Here is a 22889-nt window from a genome sequence, read left to right on the forward strand (position 1 = left end):
TTATGTTATATTCATGCTTGCTTGAAAATGGTATATTAGAATCGGATAAGATAAAATTTAATTTAAAAAAAGCTCGAAACCAAATTACTCAGTACTTTTCGTATAATCGCCGGTATTTTCCATATAACCTCATTTCTTCTCAGGCTGTATCTACTATAGTAAGATTTAAACACGCTTTCTTTAGAAAAGCCTTTTGTTTTGTCAATTATAGCTTTAAATTATTTCGGGGCTTTGTTTAGAAACATGCATGGGCTCAGCAAACTATCAAAATGGTTGCGAACTTAACTTAAATCTTAACACAATAAAAAAATGTATAATCTACGTTTACAATTACTGGAGCTTGTTACTCATATCTTTAGAGACAAATGCGCGTCATCGATGGTTTTAGCATAGGTGCAACGCACCTATGCTTAAGATATATACTACATTTCGAAAATGCACATGATACGGTTGACCATTATGAAGCCTTACCTGATCAAAAATCAGACGAAATTTCTATTTAATATAGTATATGGTAATTCTACAATTTTTTATTTGGAAACATTTTTTCTAACGTTTTCTTCCAAGAATATTGCTGACACTGTTTTTAGTGAATTTTTCTAAGACCGTTTTATGTAAAAAAATCTTATAACCTAAAACAAATTTCGTTCGTAAAACAATTCTATCTGCACTATAAATCTCAATCTCCTACGCAGTGGTCTCCCTTATACTAGAAGTTACTGACCGGGCGAAGCAAGGGAAGTAACTGCTGTGAGGAGTTTCTATAAAAATCTGCATTCAGAAATCTGTATTCAGAACTAAATCTGTTGTGCACGTCTGCATCTAACGCTTACCTCAATTTTTAAGACAAATTCTTGACGCAGACGAATAGGGTAGCGTCTATTTACTTAAGCAGCAACTTCCCTGTATCTTGCACCTATGCTTTTAACGCCATCGGCGCTCTCTTTCCCCTTTCTTGCCTATAGACACGTTTTATAATAATGCATTTCTCTTTTTCGCGGATGTATTTTCATGTTACAATGATAGAGTGGTAATCGTAAAGCAAAAACATCCGTGCACTATATTGTTCGATACATGCCTCCGGTGAGATTCAAAGTGACGCTCTCACAACTCGTGCATTTTAATATAAAGTTAACAACATTTTATACAACCACCTGTATTTCTAAACACGAGAAAAGTGTCTCCAGGCCATTTTTTTTTTTTTTTTAATGACAAAGCGTTTAACAATTAAATATTCTCAGTTAAATGTTCTCTCATCTTAAAAATATATAATAACGTTTTAGCTATCGATATGCCCATTTCAGTCGAATTTATTAGCATACATTGTAGTATTTATATCGAGTACAACTGCGTCTTACTGGATTTTTGTTCATAATTGAACTTAACGGTTTTTACAAAACTTCAACCAACGGGGCAAATTTTATTAAAAAAATTGTTAGCAAAGTGTTTACGGCTGAAGGCAAAATGTTGCAGATTGCACAATAATTACCTAAATCAATTCCTTATTGATTCATGTGCGACAGCCTGTGACTTGTGTTATTTCTTCGTCTCGCTGTGGCTACATGCATGGTTATGTTGCGTTGGTGGACGTTTTCTAATTTGATCAAATGTCTCACTCTGTTTAATATACCTAATTATTTGGTGAACTACAGCGTGTCTGTTTGTATAATACCCAACATACTAAGTATTTCTATGGTTGACTGCATAGTTAGATGTTGCACTGTAGTTTCCATGATTTAACTTCAATATTACTTATGCATTACACCGTGGCAAAAGAACGAATTTAAATTGCAATACAGTTTGCATTTGTCCATGTGAAAACTGATACATAAAAGGCACGCAAATCACATAAAAGTAACTGCAATCATTACTTTGCAGAACAATATCATGAACCAACCTGTGTTACCATATTAGGCCTGTAAATACTCACATAATAAAAATGAAGATTAGACAAGCTAGGCACTAAACCTCAAAACAGTATGAGGTCTGCTTTATATACAAGGTGTGCACTGTTGGAAGTTTCAAATGTATCACACATAAAACATTTTAAGAACAAATATTGCATGAAAAGCTTTATTTCAGAACGAAACAGTGCGTACAACAGATTGTGAAAGAATGCCACCGAAACATATGAGTAAAATGGAAATCAAAGGTCATGACCCTGCATTCTTCACTATGGCTATGACATTTAAATTATAAGCAAAGGGTTGTGTGTTACACACCCTCTAGTTATGGGGAATAATCCGAAGAAAATTAATAAGAAACCTCAAAATAATTAACAGTAAGAGAACGGAAAAGATAGAACATAACCTTTGACATTAGTTGTGACATTGAACTTTAAACAAAGAGCACTGATGTATGCAACACATCGCCGGACACCCCATGCATGTTGTATATTTCAAGGCGAAATATCGTTTTGTATGGTGTCATGTTTGATTTAATTCATATTCAGTGTAACACAATGTTTTATCACAAACATTAACCTTGTGTGTACATGTATGAGTCCATTAGAAGACATTTCGATATAGGGGGAATTTTCTTTAAAAGTTTGATAATGTTTACGTGTATTTGAAACAATAAGAACGCATGATGTTTTTCATACTCGAGTTGAACTCAAAGAAGTTGTATTCACATAATAAATCGGACGAAAAGTTGTTCGTGTTCCGTCATAGGCGACCTGACTGTAGTTTCCGTCTTTCAATTTAAATCAAATAAGGCGTACCTCACTGAGTATACTGTTGTCGAATCACTCAACTCGTGCAAAACCTGCAAAAAACTAAACCGAAAATATTGGTCACAATCCAACCGCGTAATGTATGCTAATGGGAGCTCCAGCGGGTCAGGTCAAGAACAACAAGACTAATGCCAAGCAATATATGTCCCCTACCGGCTCCACCATTGTCAGAAATTCCACCATTGTCACAATTGTTTTTTTTTTTATATATTTGTGGCCATAGCAACCAGAATTTTTGACGGAGGAACAAAATGAAATGACGTGCATAATGTCCATATTGCCATCTATCCATGTTTCAAGTTTCATGAAACAATATTAAGAACTTTTAAAGTTATCGCAGGATCCAGAAAAAAACACCATTTTCAGCAGTATTTCTAGTCTATTTGTTGTCATAGCAACCAGAATTTTTGACGTAGGAACAAAATGAAATGACGTGCATAATGTCCATATTGCCATCTATCCATGTTTAAAGTTTCATGAAAAAATATGAAGAACTTTCTAAGTTATCGCAGGATCCAGAAAAAACACACCATTTTCAACAGTATTTCTAGTCTATTTGTTGCCATAGCAACCAGAATTTTTGACGTGGAACACAACGAAATGACGTGCATAATCTCCATATTGCCATCTATCCATGTGAAAAAATATGAAGAACTTTTCAAGTTATCGCAGGATCCAGAAAAGTGTGACAGACTGAATGACAGACACACAGAGCGCAAACCACAAGTCCCCTCGGATTTCACCGGTAGGGGACAATAACCATAGTCAGTCATATGGTCGGTCATTTCAGACTTACAAACCTTAAACCTTACAGTTTATTGTTATGCAGCACCGTACTTAAATGGGGAAGCGGACAACGACAACGAGCAAGGCATGGTATAGGGAAGATAACCCTGGGTTATGGTTAGGTTAGGGTTAGGGGTCGGGTTAGGGTTAAGGCTAACCCTAACCCAAACCCGACCCCTTACCCTCTAACCCCCCCCCCCCCCCCCCCATGCGCATTACACTACCATGCCTTGCTTATTGTCGTTGTCCCTTACTCACTTAAATGAGTACTGGTATATACGATCTTATTAATTTTGTGAAGACCTAAAACATTGATGAATGGAACGCTTAAAAGATCCGAAGATGTAGTAACAGAAAACAAACAAGAACACGTTGTTTTATTCAATCCCAAATAGGTGAATGCTGTACAGCAGAAAATGTACACAACATTAACTCTGTTGTAAAATCCCCATTGGTCTGTGCAGATACCAGTCAAAGACACTATTTGGGATTTTTGTTTTACAACAAATACTTGTAATCATGTCGGTGTTAACTTGCTCATTATAAATATCACTGATGTAAACACTATTTGATTGATGGCACCATATTCAGATTTTTAACAAGTGTTCTGCGGTCAGAGACATATGCCCCTCCAAACAGGGCTTTGAACTAGTGACCCCAATTTCAATAGGGGTCTTCTACTGTCCAAGGCAAATGCGCATGTGAAGTATCAAGCCAATCGGTCAATTCATTGATGAGTTATTGATCGGAAACAGTTTTCACACTTATTATGACAGTGACCTTTACCTTTGACCTAGTGATACCAATTTTGAGAGGTCATCTAATGTCCAAGGCCAATGTCCATGGGAAGTATCAAGCCAATCGGTTGATTCGTTGATGAGTTATTGATCAAAAACGCTTTTTCCACTTATTGTGCGAGGGACCATGACCTTTGACCTAGTGACCCCAATTTCAAAAGGGGTCATCTACTGTCCAAGGCCAATGCACATGAGAAGTATCAAGCCAATTGGTGAATCAGTTGACAAGTTATTGATCGGAAACAATTTCACACTAAGTGTGTAACAGTGACCTTGACCTTTGACCTAGTGACCCCAATTTCAATAAAGGTCATCTACTGTCTAAGACCAATGCACATGTGAAATATCAAGCCAATCGGTGATTCCGCTGATAAGTTATTGATGGGAAACGATTTCACACTTAGTTTGTAACAGTGACCTTTGACCTAGTGACCCCAATTTCCATATGATTCATCTACTGTCCAAGGCCAATAGACATGGGTAGCATCCAGCCAATCGGTGAATCAGTTGACGAGTTATTGATCAGAAGCGAACTGGTAAACCGACATTCAGACTGGTCTACCGACAGGTCTAACAACATTCAGACTGGTCTACCAACAGACATCCAGCTAAACAATATACCTCTCTTTTTCGAAGAGGGGCATAATTAATTTTACTTACAGGGGCTTTTTTACAGATTTTGGCATATTTTGAAGTTTGGCATAAAATGCTTTATATTGATAAATGTAAACATTGGATCTTAAAAGCTTCAGTAATAAATAAAAAATAAACTTTAAAGAAAAAGAAAAAAAAGTAACCCTCAGCTGGGCTCGAACCACTGACCCCTGGAGTCCTGGAGTAAAGTCTACTGCTTAGACCACTCAGCCATCCTTCCTGATACAATGAAAGATGTATTTTTTCCTTTATATAAGCAATCCTCGTAGTTTTACAAAATATAACGACAACTACAGAACTCTCCAAATTATTCATTCGTTTCGCGTAGCAACGCTTTATAATTTTCAGGTTTTAAAATCGTCAAAAGATGCATATAATGGCTATTTTAGAGCAAGGTAAATGTTCAGTATTACTGTTTCCTCACAAATATCATTACTTAAACGAAATTTGCGAATCTGAAACAACTTTTTAAAATTTTGTCAATTTACCCAAACTGAAAAGGCCCCTAAAACATTCCACGGTCAAATTCAGGTGTTGGGTTCAGGTTGCGAGCATAACATGTTGACATTCAAATAAAAAAAACGGCACTCGCTTTAATGATACACCAAGGTTGAGTAATGAGGCATCCCTTCACCATCAATATTGGATTCATTCAATATTTAAAAACTGAAATTGCTTGTTTAAGAAACATTACCTCATTGTGATTTTATCTGTTTTGTTAAAGAGTGCCAATCATCAGGAGACTGGAGGGTCATTAATCACACCGGGTAATATGTTGGCAATAAATGTTTTATATGTACTTGTTGAATGCCAGCTGATATGGTGTATTCAAAGTCGCACATTTCCCAGAACATTTCCCAGAATAACTGGCCTAAATAAATTGATAGCATTTCATAAATCAAGTTGACCCATTAATTATGAATACAAACAGTGGCATGTGACACTATCTGATTGGTTGATTGTCAACATGTTGTTGTAAACAAGAACTCGATTCTGGAAAGTTGGAGAGGACAGATTCATTAGAACATTTAGTTTGCCCTGCAATTTTTTGTTATTCGCAAAGCTTTTATTCTTGTTTATTTTCTAGGGTTGCAAATGGTTTATATGCAAGAGTGATTTGATTTTTACTGTAATAAAAATATTGATGGCAGATTACACAACACACCAGTAAATAAGACTCCAAACATATGATGAAATATAATTTTATTTTTGAGATGCAAGTATAAATTCAGGACAATTCTTAAGACCTGATATGATTATTTTAACAAACTAATGGTACAGGATTCTAAATTAAGTTAAATCTGTCTAACTTTAACCTTAAATGGGTATAATCGTAAAGAAAATAATAAACTTACATTGATGACTGGCAAAATGAACATATTAATACATGTATAACAAAGTAAAGTTATGGACAAAAACTATACTCCGTGTGAACACATTGAATCCATTGAATTTTGAAACAATGTAACATTTTATAATATTCAATTAAGAAAAAGATGAACAAAATGAGCACTGCAATGGTATAAACAGATTTTTTTTGCAGATTTCCTTTTCACAAACAATTCAAAATTGATACACATATAAAATGACATTGTACCTATCTAGGTAAGTTTTATTTTGCCCATTACACATTAGTTTAACTGTATAATCTCTAAATTATAAATATGTCAATAAATGAATTTGGTTTCACAAGAGAACATTTTTCCTTTCTGTTAGGAAATTTCTACTGTACAGAAATATCTACTAGAGAAACCGAATACATTTATTGAAACAATAATACATCACAGATAATTTGACATGGTAATAAATATTTAAGGCCGCACCAAATTCAAGTCTTGATAATTGGATTTTAAGATTTTATTACTTAAAAATATAAAACTAGAAAGTAAATTAAAAAAGTATCTTTTTCAATTTAAAAAAAGAATCACTTGTTCAAATAATTAAAAAGTATTCTTTCTTTAGCTTTTTCACTCCATTTATTTGTAAATAACTTCTGATGACCAAGACTTCAATTTGGTGTGATAAAATTCACATTTACTACAGATTTAACATGCAATTCAGTTTAAATAGACAATTGTATGTACATAAGAGCACAATTTGCTTGCAAAACTATAATTCAACAGTCAGTGGACTACTAACATAAATAACAAGATATGTGTTTGTCAGAAACACTATGTCCCCTTTTGCGCCGCTTTGAAGCTATATATTTGACCTTTGACCTTGAAGGATGACCTTGACCTTTCACCACTCAAAATGTGCAGCTCCATGAGATACACATGCATTCTTCAATATTGCAAGTTATTGCAAAATGTTAAAGTTTGACCAAACAAACCTACCATTCAACCAACAAACCAACAGACAGGGCAAAAACAATATGTCCCCCACTATAGTGGTGGGGGACATAAAAACAAGATTTGTGTTTGTCAGAAACACAATGCCCCCTTTTGCGCCGCTTTGAAGCTATATATTTGACCTTTGACCTTGAAGGATGACCTTGACCTTTCACCACTCAAAATGTGCAGCTCCATGAGATACACATGCATGCCAAATATCAAGATGCTATCTTCAATATTGCAAAACTTTAACCTTGACTTTAACCAAGGTTAAAGTTTTGGGACAGAATGACAGACAGACAGACAGAATGACAGACAGACAGGCCAAAAAACAATATACCCCCGATCATTCGATCCAGGGGCATATAAATATAATGACATGAAAATGTTGAGAGTTTAAAGATATTCAATGAAACAAAAATATCACAGAACAGCTTCAACAACAGAATCTCTTTCATACAAACAGAATCAAAGACATTGTCCAAATAATGACAGAGATTAAATACATATCCAGACCCACAAATCACTGTCACAGGTCTGGACAATAATACCATAATGACCGCTTCCATTTATTGTTTGAATATCTTTAATATAACAGAAAACTCCCACTACTATATACTTGGGAAGTGAGTTTTTGAGACATTGACCTTCCGAAAATATCACTGACAATCTATGATACTTTACATATCTGTTTTCAAATTAACTATTACACACAAAAGAAGCTAACACAATTAACATTCACACATAAATATAGGACGGAAATGCTCTAAAACTGATACAAGTAAGTACTTAAACCATGCTGGTCATTTCATAACCATAAGATTACCTGTAAAATCTGCATCTTCAAGCGTGTCAACAAGTTGAACCTCCTTACTTTATAGTATGTATATTGTACACATATGTTTAATAAACATTAATCATTCTAGACTTATACAAATAATTCAACTGTCATGGAACTAAATAAGTTTATTTTCACGGTAGTCAACTCTAATATTGGTCGACATATAAACGTTTTTTGTTGTGAATTAGATCTTTTAGCTTTGGTATGCTTCCTTTCATGTCACATATGTAGCAGGGGAACCAGACAAGGAGGTGCTCATTCTATAACCAGTCCAGTATCGGTTACACGACCTTACTTCCTGGTCTCATCCAGGAGTCATCCTGCAGTGTCTGACCAGACGCTGGTCTGAAATAGTGGCGGCAAAATAAGTACAGAAAATGAAACCTTTGAAATATTGGGTTGAAACCCTGTATAACAAAGCAAATGTATGACATAAGGGGAAAAGTATGAAGACAAAAGCAAACCTATAAACAAGAAATGTGTTTGTCAGAAACACTATGTCCCCTTTTGCGCCGCTTTGATTTAGTCTTTTGACCATTGACCTTGAAGGAAGACCTTGACCTTTTACCACTCAAAATTTGCAGCACCATGAGATACACATGCATGCCAAATATGAAGTTGCTATCTTCAATATAGCAAAAGTTATTGCAAAATGTTAAAGTTGGCGCAAACAGACAGACAGACCAACAGACAGGGCAAAAACAATATGTCCCCCACTATAGTGGTGGGGAACAATATGTCCCCCACTATAGTGGTGGGGGACATAAAAAGGGAAGTTGTTAATTTACCACTTGTACAACAAAACTTACTAATATCAGGGGTGTCAATTGTCCCAAATTTGAAATCCGGAAAATTAAGCCGTAGGATAAAGGGAAGAGAGGGCCCAACCCCCGAGCCCTAGCTTATTGTTCTTTTTTTATAGTCTTTCTAGGTGCACTTTTTGGTGAGTACAATGCGAAATATTATAAACCAAACCATCCGTAACACCGCAGGTATATTTGTCATTCTAAACAAATATTAAGAACTTCGAAATTAAATTAAAATTGACAAACCAGCGTATCCGAAAACGACTGTCCGAAAACATGTTGTGATACATCATTTGCAAATGAAATAAAATATGCATATCGTTTGACTGCAGAAAATGAAAACCAGTAACCAGTAACCTAGCAAATACGCAGTCAATATATAATTTGATTAACATATTGTTTTAAAATATGATATTGCAGTTCTTTACTTAGCCAGTTACTGCTCATGTCAGTGCCAGCCGCTTACCAATCAGAAATCAATAAATAAAATCGGTACCAAGCGAAAACGTCAGGAATACCGACGATGCTATAACAATATTCGTTCTGAAATGATCCCGCACTAAAAGAATTTTGTCCCTACCCCCACCCGCCTTAAACAAACTCATTCACCTCAAAATCAATCCTGGACGGCTCAAATCCGGATTTCCGGTATAATCCCGAAAATTGACACCCCCTGTAATATTTATTTAAATTTGTTTATATAGCGTTTAATAAAGTAAACCACTAAATATTGGGAAAAGGGGGTACAGTACAGCAAATCCAAGATACATGGGGAATCAAATAATGAAAGTTTGTTTACAAGGTATTTTATTTATACTTATAATGAATCAATTTTAAAATACCTATAACTAATCTAAATTAAAGTCTTTTTTTTTGTTATATTGTTCACACAACATACAACAAACTCATGATAATTCTGCATTAACGGACAAACTTGCAGTGTGTACAGCAACATGTTTTTTATTAGCTCCTAATACAGTCTATGCAATAATTGTATAAGTAAGCACTTTGCATGACGATTACCTGAAGTTGTACATTCAGAATATTGCTCATGCACTTTTCTAGTAGAACAAAGGCTTAACATGAATCTCATTGCAATTAAAAATATAAATAGTCATAACGTAATGTTAAGTTATGTAGAGAGACTCACAAACCAAATATTAGGCCAATATTTGCAAGCATAAAGAAAAAAAAGCCAAACACTGTTATTGTAAAGAAAATTTCAAAGGCCTGTTACATTAAGTCAAAAATCAATATACAGGAATGAAACTCGAACTTGAACTGTAAATCATGCAGGTTGACTCACACACCAGAAATCAGGTAAATATCAGGAAGCATTTAAGAAAAACAATACTTAAACAAAATGCCTGATGGACAGACAGACTAACAGACAGTCCCACTACTAAATGCCGCCCTACTGGGGGCATAAGAAACTTTTGGGCCAGCACAATGTGGGTAAGTTGGTTTGGTTATATCAAACAAACGATTTTTTAAGGATGGCCTCACCCTTATTCAAAAGAATAATTCAAACTGTTCATAAAAGGAAAAGCACTTAATAAAGTCCCCTTTATACTGGTATTAAAAGCGATAATTCATTCTGTTCATGACAATAATAGCACTCGAGAATTAATTCCGTGGTTAACCATAAAAAAAAGAAAATTTTACGATCAAGTTTGGGTAATAGAAATGTTCACCAAACATGGTCGCTTGTTGACGTCTAGTCACTTATAAGTAGACACTCTTAGATTGGCTTGTAACAAACATCTTACTATTTTAGTAGTCTCAGTGTACACTGTATGGTTTCTCCAACAAAAGACAAAAGTGCTAATGAGTTGAGAATGTTTAATTGTTTTTGTTTATGGCTATGCACAGATAATGTGCTCGACCAATGATTTACATAAAACAAACCCAAAAAGGATTGGTCACTAGCCATTATCAGGAAAGTGAAATGTACATCCCTGCAATTCTCACATATTTTAGTTCATGTAAAAAAATAGAAAATAAACATCAACTGTTCAACCTGATTTTTTGTCAGAATTGCAAATTTATGTCTGTAAAATACCTGTAAAGCAACAGGGTAACTAGTACTAGTATATACTTCAAAGTTGCAGCAACAGTAAAACCTTGATATAGTTTCTTTAAAAAACACACAAAACAAACCTGCATGATCAGTCTGACATAAGGCATTAAATGATCAGTCTGACATAAGGCATTAAATGATCAGTCTGACATAAGGCATAAATGATCAGTCTGACATAAGGCATTAAATGATCAGTCTGACTTAAGGCATTAAATGATTGGTCTGACATAAGGCATTAAATGATCAGTCTGACATAAGGGATTAAATGATCAGTCTGACATAAGGCATTAAATGATCAGTCTGACATTAGGCATTAAATGATCAGTCTGACATTAGGCATTAAATGATCAGTCTGACATAAGGCATTAAATGATCAGTCTGACATAAGGCATTAAATGATCAGTCTGACATAAGGCATTAAATGATCAGTCTGACATAAGGCATTAAATGATCAGTCTGACATAAGGCATTAAATGATCAGTCTGACAAAAGGCATTAAATGATCAGTCTGACATAAGGCATTAAATGATCAGTCTGACATAAGGCATTAAATGATCAGTCTGACATAAGGCATTAAATGATCAGTCTGACAAAAGGCATTAAATGATCAGTCTGACATAAGGCATTAAATGTATGATCTTGCAACAATGAAGCAGACACCTGAATGGAAATTGGCTAATCAATGGGTGTGCTATGAAACAAACACACTATAAAAACAATCATGGCCATATGACCAAATATATCCTATTATGGATATTATCAGCATTATCATAATGAACATTGACTATGTGAACATCTGCTTCATTGATGCCAGCAGACGCAAACAGATTTAAAAAATCTTCTAAAAGCAAAAAGCATATCATGTTAGACCAAGCTTTGAATTACAACAGTTTGAATGACAGAGAACTGAATGTTTAATATAACGTCCAAGTGAATGTTATTGTTATAGACCTTTATTGTTAATGTATCAAATTACATGCATTTGGTTGCGCTCATAATAATTAAATAGAGCAAAAACATACCTTTACCCATTAAATATGACAGAAACAGATGGTCATGTAGTTCTGCTTAACAATTGGCACTTTGAATTTTGTTTTCAGAACAATTTTAATGATAACAAGATTTATCTTGAAAAATTATTTCCCTTATGACTCGTGAACTCACAAAATATGCTAACTGAAGTAAGCATAACAGGCTCAGTACCAAAAGGAAAGCAATAACATCAATTATGAAGAGGACTACATTAAACTCATATAGTTTTACTGTATGCAATTACATAATAACATATTAAATATTAGTTGAGTGAATATTTATAATCATCATGTTCTAAGTAAATGTAGAAAGCTATGTTTATTTGTTGCTAAGAATTATTGGATTGCTACCTGCATCTAGAGTGTTGGCTGCAATGCCGTGTTTTTTCCTGCATTCCTATATGAGATACAGTAGTGTAAGACTAAATTCTGTGTTCGGTGAATGCAGTGGTGGGGTGCCATGCAGCTCTTACCAGTCCTGCACTATGGGCTCACAGAGGGAGCACACAGACCGCCTACAGAGGAGTAGTGCATAAACTGTGTGTATGTGTGTTGGGAAGGGGGGGGGGCACATGCCACTCTGGTGGCTTAGATGGCAGTCATGATTACAACATGACGTGGCTCATGATACCATAAACACAAGAGGGCCATCATGGCCCTGTATCGCTCCACTGTTTTTTATGCGAAAAAAGCGTGCAATGTGCATAGGTTGAAATGTACCCAAGCATGTGACTTTCTCTTTCTATCCCTCGTCCCATTGGGCGCTTAAAGTCGGAAGGGTGAGAATTTTTATATATAAATTTGGCCCCACGGGCATAATTTGAACAAACTTAGTAGAGAACTATAAGATGTCACTACATACCAAATTTGGTAGCCCTAGGCCCATTGGTTATGGCCAGGAAGATTTTTAAAGTTTGCACAAAAGAGGCTTTATATAAGCATATGTTCAGTTTTGTGACCCCTGAGGCAGAGTCAAATTGGATCCCAGGGGAATAATTTGAACAAATTTGGTAGAGGACTATTAGATGTCACTACATACCAAATTTAGTAGCCCTAGGATCTATAATAATGAACAAAAAGATTTTTAAAGTTTGCACAAAAAAGGCCTTATTTAAGCATACGTTCATCTTTGTGACCCCCGGGACAGGGTCAAATTTGACCTCAGGGGCATAATTTGAAAAAACTTGGTAGAGAACTTTAAGATTTCAATGCATACCAAATTTGGTAGAAATAGGCCCAATGGTTATGGACAGAAGATTTTTAAAGTTTGCACAAAATAGGCCCAATAAAAGCATAGGTTCATTTTTGTGACCCCTGGGGAACGGTCAAATTTGATTCCATGGGCTTTATTTGAACAAACTTGGTAGAGGACTATTAGATGTCACTACATCTAATTTAAGTGTATCTTCATTTATGTGACCCCCAGGGCAGGGTCAAATTTGACCCCAGAGGCATAGTTTGAACAAACTAAGTACAGAACTATTAGATGTCACTACATACCAAATTTGGTAGCCCTAGGCCCTACGGTTATGGACAAGAAGCTTTTTAAAGTTTTCACAAAATAGGCTTTATATAAGCATATGTTCATTTTTGTGACCCCCGGGGCAGGATCAAATTTGACCCCAGGGGCATAATTTGAACAAATTTGGTAGAGGACTATTAGATGTCACTACATACCAAAATTGGTAGCCCTATGCCATACAGTTATGGACAATTAGATTTTTAAAGTTTGCACAAAATAGGCCTTATATAAACATATGTGCATTTTTGTGACCCCCGAGGCAGGGTCCAATTTGACCCCAGGGGCATAATTTGAACAAACTAAGTAGAGAACTATTAGATGTCACTACATACCGAATTTGGTAGCCCTAAGCCCTACGGTTATGGACAAAAAGATTTTCAAAGTTTGCACAAAATAGGCTTTATATAAGCATACGTTCATTTTTGTGACCCCCGGGGCAGGGTCAAAATTGACCCCAGGGGCTTAATTTGAACAAATTTGTTAGAGAACTATTAGATGTGACTACATACCAAATTTGGTAGCCCTATGCCATACGGTTATGGACAAGTAGATTTTTAAAGTTTGCACAAAATAGGCCTTATTTAACGTATGTTTATTTTTGCGACCCCTGGGGCAGTTTCAAATTTGACCCAGGGGTATAATTTGAACAAACTTAGAAGAAAACTATTACATGTCACTACATACCAAATTTGGTAGCCCTATGCCATACAGTTATGGACAGAAAGATTTTTAAAGTTTTCACAAAATAAGCCTTATATAAGCATATGTTCAATTTTGTGACCCCCGGGGCAGGGCCAAATGTGACCCCAGGGGCATAATTAAAATAAATTTGGTAGAGAACTATAAGATGTCACTACATACCAAATTTGATAGCCTTAGGCCCAATTGTTATGGACGAAAGATTTTTGAAAGTTTTCACAAAATAGGCCTTATATAAGCTTATGTTCAATTTTGTGACCCCCAAGGCAGGGTCAAATTTGACCCCAGGGGCATAATTTGAAGAAATTTGGTAGAGGACTATTAGATGTCTCTACATACCAAATTTGATAGCCCTAGGCCCAATGGTTATGGACGAGAAGATTTTGAAAGTTTTCACAAAATAGGCCTTATATAAGCAAATTTTCATTTTTTGTGACCCCCAGGGTCAAACAAATTTGAAAGAGGTTCACCCCAGGAACATTCCTGAGAATTGGGAATTCATCAGAATTGGACCAGTAGTTTAGGAGAAGAAGGTGTTTTAAGGAAAAGTTAACGCACGCCCGCACGCACGGACGCACACACCACGAACACAGGACCATGACATAAGCCCTGCTGGCCTTTGGCCAATGGAGCTAAATACCAGAACAGTGTTCAGACATGTTCATACTCACAGGTTTGCAGTATGTGACAGTTATTCAATTGTATAAACAGGGGCCAGTTGACCTACCCACACATTAACTGGGCAAGCTTAGCAGATGTACATGGTTGACAAGCTGTTCTTAATGCTCAGAAACTGATAATTGCCCTTGAATCAGCAGTATAGGAGGATATTGGCAGTACAAATATTTTATTACATAACTCCCCTAAATTTATGTTGCCAGAATGGGCATGACCATATTAACCCTTGATTGACAGCTTGTGAACTGAAACTTCACGGTGCCTATACCATGTGACTTTTTCGGATCTGTGTTGGGAGAATAAAGCGCCACCCAGTCAACATTTTTAAGGATCTCTTTTTAAATATTTAACCATTTTTAATGGGATGGAGTGGAAAGCCTGCTCATTCGTAAGAGTTTTCTATAGGTATCAGGATCTTTTTAAACAAATAAATATTTTTCAGTAAAGTGCAACCGCGCATTGAACGGTTAGAAAATTATCCGATCAGTGTGGGGACTTCATATTACAAACACACTGTTGCACTTTACTAAATAAATACTTATTTGTTAAAAAGATCATGATACCTTTAGAAAACTCTCACGAATGACCGGGCTCTTCACTTTATAAGGCATCATTATACAAAGGACAAATTTTTCACAAAACCAGGTTTTCAATTTGAAAAAGTCTGATAAAGGGAGACAACTCAAACAGAACCGATTGTTCATAGTTACCCCCCTTGTTTCAAAATAAATATTTTTAGTTGTGGCGACCTTGATCTTGAATATATTGAAGTAATTCTTTCGTGCAACACACCGTCCAATGATGGTGAACAAATGTGCCAAATGATTTTAAAATCTCACAATGAATGACATAGTTATGGCCTGGACAAGCTCATTTATGGCCATTTTTGACCTTTGAACTCAAAGTGTGACCTTGACATTGGAGATATTGACGTAATTCTTTCGCGCGACACACCCTTTAATGATGGTGAACAAATGTGCCAAATGATTTTAAAATCTCACAATGAACGACAAAGTTATGGCCCAGACAAGCTTGTTCTGCCCGCCCACCCGCCGACATTCGCCAATCTAATAACCAGTTTTTTCCTTTGGAAAACCTGGTTAAAAATTTAACTGGGTTGCGCTTTATTCTTCCAACACAGATCTTAAAAAGTCACGTGGTATAGGCACCGTGAACTTAGTGAATATTGCCTTTTTGCAATACATGTATTTGTATAGACCTACTAATCTGTAAATATCTCTGAAAACCTTTCTAGATATGAACCAATTCAAGTCAAACTCAGATAGATTTACTTCATGAAAGTCCAGAATCAAACTTCCAGGTTGTACAGTTTGTTATGTTTTGCAGATAAACCCCATTCTTAGCTCCATAACTATCTGATCTACTATCATCTCCAGACAGTATCCAAGATGCATACATTAGAAAGCATGCTTACTACATTAAGGAGATTTAATGGACAACTTCTACATATACTAATATACCTCACAAAGATTCCCCTACATCGAAATATTTCAATATCTTGGATAAGATAAATACTTAAAAGAGTATATTAAATGGGCGATCTCATACTGTGTGAATAAGATTACAATAATGCAGTGTGACACCATTCACTCGCCTACAATTACTGAGTATGCATATCATTTAGAAAGGAAGTAAAATTACAGACAGCCACAGCCATCACACTATTGTGTTTTGTGTATTCAACCCTGAACATGTGGTGACATTTCCAGCTTGAGTTACAAAAACAAAGTATCAAATCATCAACCAAACACTGACATATAAGATAAGTAATAAAAGTCCTTTATCCACATTCTGCAGCAATTTACCTGTCTGTATCAGTTTCATATAAATCTTTCCTGCATGTACAGATTATACATTATTTTTTACAATTTTCAGATACTTTCACCACTGCTGTCTATGTTTTCAAGGATTATTTATGGGTCTAGAAGTTTCCTTTTAAGGTTCAAAGCTATCACACTATGGAAAGCATCTAGGTCAATATTATTAAATTACCATATTTAAATTAGGAAAAAACATGACATGTGCCCATAAGGCACCGATGCCCCAGCATTTCACTTTTTGCTCTAGTTATGTCAAAACAAACTGTTTATCAGTGAAATTTAAAATTTAACTGTGGTATTGACATTATAGATCGGTAAACAAGTGCAACACTCAATTATGGCTGAAATTTGAATGGGAGCCATAAAAATCATAAAATTATGACTGCAACAATTACCATTTATCAATAGATTGTAAAGACTATGATTAAAACACACACAAACACACACAATATTACATGCTGGTAACATATTTATGAGAACACAGCATAAAAGAGAGACAATATTGCAATCTAAAAGTTCACAGTGGACAGGCACACGTTCTGCAAAAACTATGAATGTACGTACCTGTTGTATCTTTGACGGGCCATGAATCTGTCGAGGATGTCATCAGGGTCTGCCATTGAGATGTCATCTCCTACAACCAACAATGCAGTGTCATGCATCGTTCATCAAACATAGTCAGAGGTGGACCAGGATACAGATATATCAGTAATCGCGAAACAAAGCAGCAAGACATAGTGGATCTCCAGGATGATTGCTTAAAATGAGATCAAACAAGAGATGTGTTTGTCAGAAACACAAAGCCTCCTACTGCGCCACTTTGAAGCCATATATTTTACCTTTGACCTAGAATGATGACCTTGACCTTTCACCACTCAAAATGTGCAGCTGCATAAGATACAAATGCATGCCAAATATCAATTTGCTATCTTCAATATTGCAAAAATTAAAGGCAATAATAAAGTTTTCGGACGAACAGACAGACTGACAGACGGACATTTAAACTGCTATATGCCACTCTACCGGGGGCATAACAAATAAATTATTCGATGAAATTTAGTTTAAAGATGATACAAAAAGGTATTAAGATGTAATGGTGTGGTAAACTCAGCTCAAAATTGTGTATGTCTTTCAACATGCATCAATGGTTAAAACAGACAAACATATGAGTGAAAACAAGTGTTAGGACAGAATAAAACTTTGACAAAAGCAATAAATGTAGTACAAACTTCAAGAACGGTTTTCAACAATGAAAATGGTAAGACTACCAAACAAGGTTAACAACATTTTAGTTATCAATTTATTTTAAATAATTGTGCAATCCAAAGCTATTTCTGCATGACTGCTAGTTCAATGCAAACCCCCTCCTTCCAAACTAAAGTATTTCACTGTAAACCATATTTCTATTTCAAGTAACAGTGACCCTGACATTACCTGGCCCCAAATGCCATCCCATGTTTGCATATAAGCTACCTAGACAAAATCTTCAGTGCAATACCTCTATTCAAACTGAAGTTATTAATGAATGCCATTTTTCCATGTTTAAAAACAGTGACCTTGACCTTACCTCAACAAATTACAAACAAGCAAATTCGTTGAATTGATATCCCCCGCCAATATGCTTCTGGACACAAAAGTGTTATATTTGACACTCAGATAAAAAAGCATTTTTTTAAGATACAAAGGGCGATAACTCCGTTATTAACAGATGGTGTACAATGCCATTTGGCATGCATCATCCTCTTATCCATATATATACTCATACCAAGTTTCAATGAAATCCACCAAAGCACTTTCAAGATATGGCTCCGGACGCAAAAGTGCCAGACGGACGGACGGAAAGATGGACGGATGGACAACACCATGTCGGGGGATAATAAAAACCAAAGCTTAGTCTCTATGCAAGGTTGCTATATTGGAAGCTACATCAAGACTGAATAATACAACCTTAAGATATTAACAGAAAACCATCCGTTTGCTGTTCTTCTATTTTTGTTTCTTCAATTGAAAACCTGGTCCTAGGAAGTGGTTAAGTTGGGAATAACAGTCAACTTCGACTTAAGCGAGTTTGAAAACATTTACCGGTATATAATAAATAGGATTTGGAGTGGGCTTTCATTTGATACCATATTATATTTTTAATTTCATGCATTTTTTTAGTGACTTGCACATTACCAAGACGAGTTAAATGATAATATGAAATATTGATTGAATGAGTTTTTAATCATACTACAAAAATGTATAATTGTACCAACAACATGTTGGAAGGATTTTTAATTGTGAAAAACTTAACTTTCCAGCAAATGTTTTGAAGGAAAATAGTTTCAGATCCAAGGTAAGCCTAGAAGTCGGTAAAAACAAGGTTCTATAGTCAGAAACATATGCCCCCCCCCCAAAAAAAAACAAACGAACAACAACCCCAAAATAACAACAACAATGGGGCTTTAAACTAATGAACCCAATTTCAATAGGGGTCATCTACTTTCAAAGGCCAATGCACATGAGAAGTATCAAGCCAATTGGTCAATTGGTTGATTGGAGTTATTGATCGGACACGATTTTAACACTTATTGTGACAGTGACCTTGACCTTTGACCTTATGACCCAACTTCAATAGCGATTAACTACTGTCCAAGGCAAATGCACATTTTAAGTATCAAGCTTATGGATTGATTTGCTGAGGGAAAAAAACAAAACAAACAATTTTCACACTTACCGTGACATTGACCTTTGAAATAGTGACCCCAATTTCAATAGGGGTCATCTACTGACTGAGGCCAATGCACATGTGAAGTATCAAGCCAATCAGATAACATGTTGACGATTTATTGATGGGAAACCAACTGATCTACCGACCGACACCCAGCAAAACAAAATACCCCCTCTTTTTCAAAGGGGGGCATAATAAACAAAGTTCAGTGCATCTTGCTTGTAAAAGCTTATGTGTATTTGTTGATGAAACTCAGTGCTTGTACGGGCCTATCTATATGTGTTGATCAGACTCTGTGCTTGTAAAGGTAAACCTGTATTTGTTGATCAAACTCAGTGCTTGTAAAGGTAAACCTGTATTTGTTGATCAAACTCAGTGCTTGTAAAGGTAAACCTGTATTTGTTGATCAAACTCAGTGCTCGTGCACGCCTACCTGTATTTGTTGATCAAACTCAGTGCTTGTACAGGCCTACCTGTATTTGTTGATCAAACTCAGTGCCTGTACAGGCCTACCTGTATTTGTTGATCAAACTCAGTGCTTGTACAGGCCTACCTGTATTTGTTGATCAGACTAAGTGCCTGTACAGGCCTACCTGTATTTGTTGATCAAACTCAGTGCTTGTACAGGCCTACCTGTATTTGTTGATTAAACTCAGTGCCTGTACAGGCCTACCTGTATTTGTTGATTAAACTCAGTGCCTGTACAGGCCTACCTGTATTTGTTGATCAGACTAAGTGCCTGTACAGGCCTACCTGTATTTGTTGATCAAAGCCAGTGCTTGTAAAGGTCTTCCTGTATTTGTTGATTAAACTCAGTGCTTGTAAAGGTCTACCTGTATTTGTAATCTGCTGAAGCCTCCTAAGTCTGTCCTCGTTCTTACGCTGTATTCTGTCCACATCTAGACTTGCCTGCGATCCCATTGCATTGAAGCTGCTCGGCTGAAACACCAGACACTCTCAAAATCAATTCTCAAATGTGGAGTAAACAAACAGGAGCCATTCTTCCAGAATGAAAACAACAAAAGTGTTGCATACACTCATGCTATGACAGTCATATTCATTTAACTAGAATATGTTGATCACTGGAACTGAAACAGGTGTCTTGCACAGATCACTTTATGGTAATGACATATAATTTTTTTAATATAATTGCTTGAGAAATAGGAAAGTAGGTTCCTCCACTTATGTTGACAAATTGACAGACAATCCAACCAACTACCGTAATTACTCTAAGTTTTCGGACACCCTATTTTTTTGCAGAAAAAATGATTATTTTTGGCGACGGCTTTTCTTCCATAATTAATGTCTCTTAATTTTCGGACAGTATATTTTACCGCGCTTTTCTAAAGACGTCAGTCCTGTTTTTGCTTATCTCATGTCACTTCGATCATGAATTCATGATTAAGGTCATAAACCTTGCATTTGCATGCCCCAGGGCAATGGGCCATTACATTCGTCTAATTGGGTAAATAACCATGTATTCCGGTAGAAAATAATGGATTCACCCAACAGCATTTGAAACAGGGTTGTCCTTTTAAGGAAGCAGAATCTTTTCTGGTTTTACTTTTTTCTTATTTATCATTTCAGGCAAGAGTAAGCAAAGCTGTGATGTTGTATTTATTTTAAAGCAGAAAAAGAAGAGTTAATCACAAGAAAATTATTGTGCATTGATTTATTGCTTTTATTTTAACAAAATTATAATTTTTGGACACCTTTATTTTTGTCTCTTAATTTTCGGACACCTGTATTTTTGAATATTTTTTGTATCTAAATTTTGGAAAATGAAAAAAATAAAAAAATTTTAGGTGTTCTAAAACTTAGTGTTATAACGGTCAGTTTTTCAGCCACATAATTTTTGGACAACCTCTTTTACAGCCATAAATATTGTTTGTGACTTAATTTTTGGACACCCCGATTTCCTCTGTTTTTTATGATTCCAATTTTTTTTACAGCTGCTCATTATCAGGTTTCATCTTACCGGTATTTATGGTGTGACATATAACACCTGTGTTTTTCAAACAGCCTAACAGTAATAAAACCTGATAGATGAATACAAGAAGTCAGTGGACTGAAACTTTTGCTTCATTTTGGTAAATAGGCATGTACACCAATAGCTTTAAGTAGTTATGCAGATAAAATGATCTTTGTAAGATTATAATATTATGTACCTGATGTGTTCAGAGTTTTTGTTAGGTATCATTTTGAGAACAATTAATTTCGTTCATTTAGTGCCAATTACGATAACATCAATGCTTTTGAAAACGAGTATTTTAAAGGTTAAAGCCTTTTTTGTAATATCCATTTTGGTATCTTAGGCAACATGCCCACACATCAAAATCTGAACTAAATTACTTAGGTTCATCCTACAGTATAGTAATGCCTAGCTTTGTACTCCATGGTCAAAGGTCAGCATTGGATTATTTGTCTTTAAAACAACATCAAAGATTCTGACGTAGATGAAATAGGTATATTTTCATGTTTTCTCTATATTTTTAGACATTTATTTGTGTGTACATAATTGTTCGGACACAATTTAAAAAATAAAATAACAAGGGCTGTTTGTAAAACATGCATGCCCCCCATATGGGCTGTCAGTTGTAGTGAAAGCCATTGTGTGAATACGTTTTTTGTCACTGTGACCTTGACCTTTGACCTAGTGACCTGAACCTTGACCTTGACTTTTCACCACTCAAAATGTACAGCTCAGTGAGATACACATGCATGCCAAATATGAAGTTGCTATCTTCAATATTGCAAAAGTTATAAAACTTTAACCAAGGTTAAAGTTTTTGGACACACACATACAATCAATGAACGAGTCACTGTGACATTGACCTTTGACCTAGTGACCTGAAAATTAATAGGGGTCATCTGCCAGTCATGATTAATTTACCTATGAAGTTTCATGATTCTAGGCGAAAGCATTCTTGAGTTATCATCCGGAAACCATTTTACTATTTTGAGTCACTGTGACCTTGACCTTTGACCTAGTGACCTAAAAATTAATAGGGGTTATTTGCCAGTCATGATCAATGTACCTATGAAGTTTCATGATACTAGGCATAAGCATTCTTGAGTTATCATCCGGAAACCATTTTACAATCATGTTTTACTATAGTATTATTTCTAAAGGTAAGCTAATTTCAATTAGGGTTGTTCTTATAATTATGTCTCAATTTAAGAGTTTTCTGCAGTTTTGTCACAATCAGTGGTCGTCACGTACCCTTGGACTGTGCCTGTCACGGCGGCGAGCTCGTGCCGAGTCATTCCTACGGCCCGCCAACTCTTCAAAGTCTTCTGGGAAGTAGTTCACATTGTCTACATCTGAAATTGTTACACATTGAGATTTTTGATGAATGAATTGACAAATTCTTAGA

The 22889-nt window shown here is 35.6% G+C and overlaps 1 protein-coding gene and 1 long non-coding RNA gene across 8 annotated transcripts in view; both read right to left on the reverse strand.

The window, feature by feature from the left end:
* Nucleotides 1–6157: 6157 nt before the first annotated feature.
* Nucleotides 6158–22889, reverse strand: part of LOC127861575 (centrosome and spindle pole associated protein 1-like) — a 152112-nt gene continuing 135380 nt past the window's right edge. For all 7 annotated transcript variants that reach the window (XM_052400174.1, XM_052400180.1, XM_052400175.1 and 4 more), the window contains 4 exons: nucleotides 22736–22836; nucleotides 20346–20451; nucleotides 17367–17436; nucleotides 6158–8490 (listed from right to left, as the gene is read on the reverse strand). In XM_052400174.1, the coding sequence (XP_052256134.1) occupies nucleotides 8427–8490; nucleotides 17367–17436; nucleotides 20346–20451; nucleotides 22736–22836 (341 nt within the window). In that variant the 3' untranslated portion in view covers nucleotides 6158–8426. The remainder of the gene's footprint in view (nucleotides 8491–17366; nucleotides 17437–20345; nucleotides 20452–22735; nucleotides 22837–22889) is intronic.
* Nucleotides 19506–20277, reverse strand: LOC127861576 (uncharacterized). Its single transcript, XR_008040273.1, has 3 exons — nucleotides 20106–20277; nucleotides 19826–20065; nucleotides 19506–19785 (listed from the first exon to the last, which is right to left on the reverse strand). It is a non-coding gene; the product is annotated as an uncharacterized LOC127861576 (long non-coding RNA).

This window comes from Dreissena polymorpha, chromosome 16 (genome assembly GCF_020536995.1).
Source record: "Dreissena polymorpha isolate Duluth1 chromosome 16, UMN_Dpol_1.0, whole genome shotgun sequence".
In the NCBI taxonomy this organism is placed as follows: domain Eukaryota; kingdom Metazoa; phylum Mollusca; class Bivalvia; order Myida; family Dreissenidae; genus Dreissena; species Dreissena polymorpha.